At 38.2% G+C, this 10371-nt stretch overlaps 1 protein-coding gene across 1 annotated transcript in view; it reads right to left on the bottom strand.

Annotated features, from left to right (window-relative positions):
• Positions 1-2101: 2101 nt before the first annotated feature.
• Positions 2102-10371, bottom strand: part of LOC110333495 (cytochrome P450 2C18-like) — a 232603-nt gene continuing 224333 nt past the window's right edge. Inside the window, exon 6 of the mRNA XM_021215090.1 lies at positions 2102-2392. Coding sequence (XP_021070749.1) covers positions 2102-2392 — 291 coding nt within the window. The remainder of the gene's footprint in view (positions 2393-10371) is intronic.

Raw genomic sequence — 10371 nt, 5'->3', positions numbered from 1 at the left:
AAAGCTGGGCGGTGGTGGTGCACGCCTTTAATCCTAGCACTTGGGAGGCAGAGGCAGGCAGATTTCTGAGTTCGAGGCCAGCCTGGTCTACAAAGTGACTTACAGGACAGCCAGGGCTATACAGAGAAACCCTGTCACAAAAAAACAACAAAAAAAAATCATAGAAGAAAACTTCCCAAACCTAAAAAAGGAATGCCCATAATAAGCACACAAAAAGCCTACAGAATGCCAAATAGACTGGACCAGTAAAGAAAATTTCCCGTCATATAATAATCAAAACATCAAATATACAGGACAGAGAAAGACTATTTTGAAAGTGGTAAGGGTAAAAGGCCAAGTAATATATAAAGGCAGACCGATCAGAATTACACCAGACTTCTAAACAGAGACTGTAAAAGTCTCTTGGACATATTATCTTCGACAGATCTTAGACAGATGTCATATAGACCCTAAGATCACAAAAATGTCAGCCCAGGTTACTATACCCAGCAAAACTCTCATAGACGGAAACCAAGATATTGCCTGAGAAAACCAAATTTAAACAGTATCTTTCCACTAATCCAGCCCTACAGAGGATAATATAAAGAAAACCCCAATACAAGAAGGGACACTACACAAAAACAAAAACAAAAAAACAAACAAGAAATTAATCTTCTCACAACAAACCAAAAAGAGAACCAGACGAATGAAATTCCTCCTGAAACAACAAAAATAACAAGAAGCAACAATCTCAACATCAATGGACTCAATTCCCAATAAAAACTCATACACTAACTGAATGGATACAGAAACAGAAACAAGAATTTTGATGCATACAGGAAAAAAATCTAAGTGACAAAGACAGACATTACCTCAGAGTAATAGGCTGGAAAGAAATTTGCAACATTTGAAATGTAATGAATAAAATAATCAATTAATAAAAAAGAAAGAAAAAAGAAATTATGGTGATCACTTGAGTTGATTTGTGGCACAATTACAATGTCTTTTTCATATGAGTGGCATAGCAAGGTTACTTTCATTCATGTTTTATTTTGTGTGTTTGTAGGGGGGGTGTGTGTGTTTGTGCTTGTGTGCAAGCACATGAGAACATGAATGTGGACATGTGGTTGTGCAGCTTTGCGTGTGTCTTAGTGTATATGTGAGGATGATATACGACATCAAGGAGTCTGTTCTCTCCTTCCACCATATACCTGGGACCAAGACTATTGATTTTCAGCAAGAACCTTTTCTCATTGAGGTATCTGATTGCTCATTTTTGGTTCCCTTTAAGAAAAATTATAAAGATGTTAATAAAAGACAAAATTAAAGGACTACCTGAGTGGTAGAATGCATCTGGAAGAGACTTGATGTGCCAGGGTTGTGAAAAACCGAGGAGGCCCCACCCTCTCAGAGGAGAATGGAAGGTGGGAGGGACTCTGTGAGGGAAGGACTGCGAGGGGGAGCAGTGTTTGGGATAGTAATTGATTAATTACTTAATACAAATAAAAAAATTGGCACAGCGGTTAAGAGGTTAATTGTTGCTCCTACAGAAGACCTGGATTCAATTCCTATTGTTTATACACTGTCTCATAACCGTGTATCACCTAAAGTTCTATATATATCATTCTCTGTTCTAACCTCTGTGAACACTAGGTTTGCACATGGGTCACGAAGATAAATGTAGGCAAAACATTCATATACATAGAAATTTTTCAATTTAAAAAATGTATAGTTCCTCAATAATTTGATCTATGTTAAACAGTATTTTAATGAAGCAGATTTCTAAAATAATAGATGTAGGGTTGTTTAGTTTTGTTTTTCAGAAATTCTACCTAAATTGAAATATTGTCTCATCAAATTCTAAGGCTGATATTTTTCTATAAAAAAGTTTCTATATCACAAACTAATTTTAAAAATAAGGAAATGTATCTTCAATAATATTTCTGCTATTCAGTATGGCTTTTTCCAATTTAAACTAACTTGTATTTTTAAAACAATTTGTGTGAACAAATCACTTGCTATGATATCAATGCAATAGAAGAGGACTTTATTGGTCTTTTTCACCCATTCATTGTGTCTTCATTTCTATGAAACATCTTCCTTTGCTATGAACTAAAATACCTTACTTCAGTCCTACTGATAAATATAGCAGATTGTAGTGCCACAAAAGGTTAAATTCTGAGGTTTCCCTTAGACAAACAAAATGAAGGACTCCAGGGGTGTCTTCTAATTTCTCTTTGAAACTCATTTGCTTCAAAACTGGGTCCTTACCTCTGACTTCTGGATGCTTGAGCAGGAGCAGCAGAGAGTACCTCAGGGTTGTGCTTGTTGTCTCAGTCCCAGCAGCAAACAGATCAGATGCTGTGAAGACCAAGTTCTCAAAAGTAAACTCCGTCTTTGGGTTGTGCTTTTCCTAGAAATGGTTTGACTNTGTTATTCAACAAATTATTTGTCAATGTACTTATTAAAGTGAATAAAATTATTTACATGTGATAAGTTTGACCTGACAAACNTTGGAGATTATAGCAGGAGAAGAAACTGGCCTGTGTTCAGGAGATATGTAGACCCCTCTGTCCTATTTTGCAATCTTACAAACAGTTTCTTGTAGGGAAAAGTCTTTCATGAGACTTTTGGGGGGTAGGTGAGACACCAACCCCCCAAAAATAAAGAAAAAATGGTGCCCCATTTCCCTATTGTAAAAAACATGTTTTATTCAAAACATACATAAGAAGGAGAAAAAGGAAACAGCAAATGATATGATGACTAGTCATTAAGATAAAGGTCACAACTGTGAATGTAATAAAGAAAACTCAAAGGTCGCTGACTCATCAGGCAAGTATACTGCTTGAATAAAGATAGTAAATCTGGGTCTCCATCTGTGCCCCAGAGCTAAGGCTGTTCCAAAGTACTCTTCACCCAACCTGCCAGGAGAGAGTTAGTCTCCAAGGAGTGCAGTCACTAATAATCTCAAAGGTGAGATCACAACTTTTGCAACAATATCTGGCCAAAGAGGGACCTGNCAAGAGTGCACAGGGCACAGGAAACACAGAGTAGCTGTGGGACAGGATCCTTTGGATCTCTATCTGTGCCCTGGAGCTGAGGCTGTCTGTACTACAGCCCTCTGTGACCAAATCCTGCCCAGGGAGAGCTGATCACCCAGGATCACAGCCACTTCTTGCTCCAAAAACTGGCCAAAGAGGGACATGCCAGGAGTGCACAGGACACAAGAACCATGAAACAGCCAGGGACAAGATACTTCCAATTTCCAACAGAAAACTGGAGCTAAACATGTGACCACAGTGAACTGGTCTCTCAAAAATATTGACACACCTAAGATGACTTCTTTCTGCACCTCATTACCATCAGAAGAGAGCTGGAATCCTAGCACTTACGACACAGGCTCACAGGCCCACAAGAGGGACATGCTCCAGTCAAAGACAGCAAGACCAACACCAGAAATAACCAGATGGTGAGACGCAAGTGCAAGAACCTAAACAGTAGAAACCAAGGCTACTTGGCATTATCAGAACCCAGTTTTCCCACCACAGCAAGTTCTAGATACCCCCCCCAACAAACCAGAAACCCAATATTTGGATTTAAAATCACATCTCATGAAGATGATGATAGAGGACTTTAAGAAGGACATAAATAAGTCCCCTAAACATTAGAGAAAGAACACAGGTAAACAGGTAGAAACCCTGAAAGAGGAAACACAAAAATCCATTATATAATTACAGGAAAAGACATCCAAACAGGTGAAGGAATTGAACAAAACCATCCAGGGTGGAAAAAAATAGAATTAAAAACAATAAAGAAATCACATGGGAGGCAATCCTGGAGTTAGAAAACCTAGGAAAGAGATCGGGAGTCATAGATGCAAGCATCAATAACAGAATACAAGAGATAGAAGAGAGAATCTCAGGTGCAGAAGATACCATAGAAAACAATGACTCAACAGTCAAAGAAAATACAAAATGCAAAAAGACGCTAACCCAAAACATCCAGGAAATCCAGGACACATTTAGAAGATCAAACCTAAGGTAATAGGTATAGAAGAGAGCAAAGATTCCCAACTTAAAGGGCTAGTAAACATCTTCAACAAAATTATAGAAGAAAACTTCGCTAACCTGAAGAAAGAGATGCCCATGAACATACAAGAAGCCTACAGAACTGCAAATGGACTGGACCAGAAAACAAATTCCTCCTGTCACATAATAATCAAAACACCAAATGCACAAAACAAAGGAAGAATATTAAAAGCAGTAAGGGAAAAAGTCAAGTAACATATAAAGGCAGACCTATCAGAATAACACCATACATCTCAATAGAGACTGTGAATGCCAGAAGATCCTGGACAGATGTCAGACAGACCCTAAGAGAACACAAATGTCAGCCCAGGCTACTATACCCAACAAAATTATCAATCAACATCAAAAAAAGAAACAAAGATATTCCATGACAAAACCAAATCTACACAATCTTTCCACAAATCTACCCCTACAAAGGATAATAGATGGAAAACCCCAACACAAGGAGGAAAACTACACTCAAGAAAAATCAAGAAATTAATCTTCTTACAACAAACCAAAAGAAGATAGTCTCACAAACATAATTCTACCTGTAACAGTGAAAAATAACAGTTAGGAACAATCCCTTTTCCTTCATATCTCTTACCATTAATGCACTCAATTCCCAACTAAAAAGACATCGACTAACAGACGGGACAAGTAAACAAAACCCAGCATTTTGCTGCATACAGGAAACACACCTCAGTGTCATGTCAAAGACAGACACTACCTCAGAGTAAAAGGCTGGAAAACAATTTTCCAAGCAAATGGTCCGAAGAAACAAGCTGGAGTAGCCATTGTAATATTGAATAAAATCAACTTTTTTAGATTATGTTATTAGATATTTTCTTCATTTACATTTCAAATGCTATCCTGAATGACCCCATACCCTCCCCCCAACCCTGCTCCCCTGCCCACTCACTCCCACTTCTTGGCCCTGGCATTACCCTGTATGGGGCATATAAAGTTTGCAAGACCAATGGTCCTCTCTTCCCAACGATGACTGACTAGGCCATCTTCTGCTATATATGCAGCTAGAGGCACAAGCTCTAGGGGTGCTGATTAGTTCATATTCTTGTTCCACCTATAGGGTTGCAGACCCCTTCAGTTCCTTGGGTAATTTCTCTAGCTCCTCCATTGGGGTCTCTATGTTCTATCCTATAGATGACTGTGGGCATCCACTTCTATATTTGCCAGGCAATGGCATAGTCTCACAAGAGATATCTATATCAGTGTCCTTTCAGCAAAATCTTGCTGGGATATGCAATAGAGTCTGCGTTTGGTGGCTGATTACGGGATTGACCCCCGGGTGGGGCAGTCTCTGTGTCTCCTTTCGTCTTAGCTCCAAACTTTGTCTCTGCAACTTCTTTCATGGATATAATACTCCCTATTTTGGAGAGGAATGAAGTATCCATGTGTTGGTCTTCCTTCTGGGTTTTCTTGTGTTTTGGAGATTGTTTATTGGGTATTCTAGGTTTCTGGGCTAATATCCACTTATCAATGAGTGCATATCAAGTGAGTTCTTTTGTGATTGGGTTACCTCACTCAGGATGATATCCTCCAGATCCATCCATTTGCCTAAGAATTTCATAAATTCATTGTTTTTAATAGCTGAGTAGTACTCCATTGTGTAAATAAAATCAACTTTTAACCAAAAATTATCAAAAAAAGATAAGGAATGATGTTTCATACTCATCAAAGAAAGAAAAATCTATCAAGAGGAATTCTCAATTCTGAACATATATGCTCCAAAGGCAAGGACACTCACATTCATAAAAGAAACTTTACTAAAGCTCAAAGCATGCATTGTGCCTCACACAATAATAGTGGGAGACTTCAACACCCATCTCTCATCAATAGACAGATCATGGAAACAGAAACTAAACAAAGACACAGTGAAAGTAACAGAAGTTATGAACCAAATGGATTTAATAGATATCTACAGAACATTTCATCCTAAAACAAAATAATATAACTTCTTCTCAGCACCTCGTAATACTTTCTCCAAAATTGACCATATAATTAGTCACAAAGCAGGCCTCAACAGATACAAGAAGACTGAAATAATCCCATGCATCTTATCAGATCACCACAATCTAAGGCTGGTCTTCAATAACAACATAAACAATAGAAAGCCCACATACACTCAGAAGCTGAACAACACTCTACTCAATAATAACTTGATCAAGGAAGAAATAAAGAAAGAAATTAAAGACTTTTTACGGCCTAGAGCTCACACTGTGCCACAGATCTCCATACTCAAATACTGCTGGGTGAGAGCAGGTCTCCCAGGAGTGCTGATACACCTGTGGGCACTGATAAAATCATCACTTCCTTTCCAATGTCCTGCCTGGAGCCCAAGAACACAAGAACCAAGGAACAGTCTCAGACCAGAAACCCTTAGCCAGATTAATGAGAGAGCACCAAAACAGTATATAAATTAACAAAATCATAAGTAAATAGGGAGAGATAACAACAGAAACTTAATACGTTTAACTAAACTATCTAATTCATTCTATGAAGCCACACTTATGCTGATACCAAAAGATAGAGAACTTCAGACCAATTTCCCTTATGAATATCAATGCAAAAATACTCAATAAAATTATTGCAAATTGAGCCCAAGAATACATCAAAGAGATCATTCACCACAATCAAGTAGGCTTCATCCTAGGCATGCAGCGATGGTTCAATATAAAGAAATCCATCAACATAATCCACTATATAAACAAACTCAAAGAAAAAAAACACATGATCATTTCATGAGATTCTGAAAAAGCATTAGACATAATTCAACGTCCCTTCATGTTAAAACTCGTAGAAAGATCAGGAATTCAAGGCCCATACATAAATATAGTAAAAGCAATATATAGCAAACCAGGACCAACATAAAACTAAATGGAGAGAAACTTGAAGCAATCCCACTAAAATCAGGAACTGGGCAAGGCTGCCCACTCTCTCCCTATCTATTCAGTATAGTATTTGAAGTTGTAGCTAAATCAACTAGAATAAAAGGAGGTCAAAGGGATAGAAATGATAAAGGTAGAAGTCAAAATACAACTATTTATGGATGATATGATACTATACTTAAGTGACCCCAAAATTCTGCCACAGAACTCCTAAACAGCAAAGTGGCTGGATATAAAATTAACTCAAACAGATCAGTAGCCTCCTTATACTCAAAAGATAAATGGGCTGAAAAAGAAATTAGCAAAAGGACACCATTCACAGTAGACACAAACAATATAAAATAACTTGGTGTGACTCTAACCAAACAAGTGAAAGATCTGTATAACAAGAACTTCAAGTTTCTGAAGAAGAAATTGAAGAATACCACAGAAGATGAAAAAACTCTCCCATGCTCATGGATTAGCAGGATTAGTATTAAAAACAAAAAAAGTGGCCATCTTGTCAAGCAATCGACAGATTCAATCCAATCCCCATCAAGTTTTCAACTCAACTCTTCATAGAGTTAGAAAGAACAATTTGAAAATTCACTTGGGGTAACAAGAAACTCAGGATACAGAAAACTGTTCTCAATAATAAAGAACTTCTAGGGAAATCACCATCCCTGACCTCAAGCTGTACTACAGAGCAATTGTGACAATGGTATTGGTACAGTGACAGGCAGATAGCTCAATGGAATAGAATTGAAGACCCAGAAACGAACCCACATACCTATGGTCACTTGATCTTTGACAAAGGAGCTACAACCATCCAGTGGAAAAAAAGACAGCATTTTCAAAAAAAACGGTGCTGGTTCAACTGGTGGTGAACTAGTAGGAGAATGGGAATTGATCCATTCTTATCTTCTTGTACAAAGTTCAAGTCTAAGTGGACAAAGACCTCCACTAAAGCCAGATACACTGAAAATAATAGAAGAGAATGTGGGAAAGAAACTTGAACACATGAGCATAGGGGAATACTTCTTGAACAGAATACCAATAGCTTATGGTCTAAGATAAAGAATCGCCAAATGGGACCTCATAAAATTGCAAAGCTTCTATAAGGCAAAGGACACTGTCAATAGGACAAAACAGCAACCAACACAATGGAAAATGATCTTTACCTATCCTACATCCAATAGAGGACTAATACCTAATACATACAAAAAAACTCAAGAAGTTAGACTCCAGAGAATCAAATAACCCTATTATAAAAATGGATACAGAACTCAACAAAGAATTCTCAACTGAGAAATATCACTGAGAAATAGTGAATGGCCAAGAAGCAACGAAAGAAATGCTTAATATCCTTAGTCATCAGGGAAATGCAAATCAAAACAACCCTGAGATTCCACCTCAAACCAGTCAGAATGACTAAGTTCAAAACCTCAGGTGACAGCAGATGCTGACAAGGATGGGGAGAAAGAGGAACATTCCTCCATTGCTGGTGGGATTGCAAGCTTGTACAACCACTCTGGAAATCAGTCTGGCGGTTCCTCAGAAAATTGGACATAAAACTACCGGCAGATCCAGCAATACCTCTCCTGGACATATACCCAGATGTTCCAACTGGTAATAAGTACAAATGTTCCACTATGTCCATAAAAGCCTCTGCTTGTGGACGTTGTACATCGTGGTGCGCACTAGGCTCCGCACCACGATGTACAACGTCCACAAGCAGGCCAAAAGCTTGAAAGAACCCAGATGTCCCTCATCAGAAGAATGTGGTACACTTACACTATGGAGTACTACTCAGCTATTAAAAACAATGAATTTATGAAATTCTTAGGCAAATGGATGCATCTGGAGGATATCATACTGAGTGAGGTAACNCAATCACAAAAGAAGTCACTTGATATGCACTCACTGATAAGTGGATATTAGCCCAGAAACCTAGAATACCCAAGATACAATTTCCAAAACACAAGAAAACCAAGAAGGAAGACCAAAGCGTAGATACTTCTTTCCTCCCTAGAAAAGGGAATAAAATACACATGGAAGGAGTTGCAGAGACAACGTTTGGAGCTAAGACAAAAGGATGGACAACCCAGAGACTGCCCCACCCAGGGGTCCATTCCATAATCAGCCACCAAACTCAGACACTATTGCATATGCCAGCAAGATTTTGCTGAAAGGACCCTGATATAGCTGTCTCCTGTGAGGCTATGCCAGTGCCTGGCAAATACAGAAGTGGATGCCCACAGTCATCTATAGGATGGAACANATGNNCCCCAATGGAGGAGCTAGAGAAATTACCCAAGGGGCTGAAGGGGTCTGCAACCCTATAGGTNGAACAACAATATGAACTAATNAGTACNCCCAGAGCTCGTGTCTCTAGCTGCATATATAGCAGAAGATGGCCTAGTTGGCCATCATTGGGAAGAGAGGCCCCTTGGTCTTTCAAACTTTATATGCCCCAGAACAGAGGAACACCAGGGCCAAGAAGGGGGAGTAGGTGGGTAGGGGAGCAGGGTGGGGGGGAGGGTATAGGTGACTTTTGGGATAGCACTTGAAAGGTAAATGAAGAAAATATCGAATAAAAATTTTTTTAAATCCAAATATTAATGGTATGATGTGTATTATTCTACTTATAGCAAAGCTTAAGCAATGGCTTGATATGTACAGACAGCCTCATAGCCGTTATAAATTGACTGAGCAGATATTGCTATGCTCACATAGCACAGGAAACTGTCCTTTAAGGTCTNTGTTATACAGTATTTCATAAAGTATACTATACAAATTCTATATCTTGTCTTAAAATGCTCACATCAGTATTTGTAATTATCCCATCTACTTTCTTTGTCTAAATCAAAATTATACCCCCTGGGGAGTGAAAGCTGAGNCTTGCAGATTCTGTCCTTTGGCTAGGCAGAGACAGGTAGTAGAACCAGGATTTGAGTCTTTATCTTGCCCATTTTTCCTTCATATAGACACTCAATTCTATTGCATTCATTAACTTTTACTGATTGTGCATTGTGATTCATTGTTAATCTTAATCAAGATTAAGTCCTACTCAAAACAAACATGACTTTAGTTATATTACATCATCTTTTTTTATATAGAGGTCAGAAAAGTTTGATCTTAATGATCTTTCAAATCTAGTTAATAATTAAATCATCATTTTCTGACATGGAGGTCAGAAAAGTTCTAATAATCTTTAGACCTTTAGTGACTCAAAGTCATCTTGCCCTGTTATCTTGTGTAAGGTTAACAGAGTTTATTGCCTGATTCATGTTCACCTAAAATCCCAAAGGAACAAATTTCTATTTACTGAACACAGGCTACACTAAAAAGCATGAGATATATATTGGAATTAATATTGGAAATTCGTAACCTCTTAAATTGGTGAGATCCTAATGGCTTCAATGCCCAGGGTACTG

This window comes from Mus pahari, chromosome 1, assembly GCF_900095145.1.
Source record: "Mus pahari chromosome 1, PAHARI_EIJ_v1.1, whole genome shotgun sequence".
NCBI lineage: Eukaryota > Metazoa > Chordata > Mammalia > Rodentia > Muridae > Mus > Mus pahari.
This window is presented reverse-complemented; position numbering and strand designations above follow the sequence as displayed.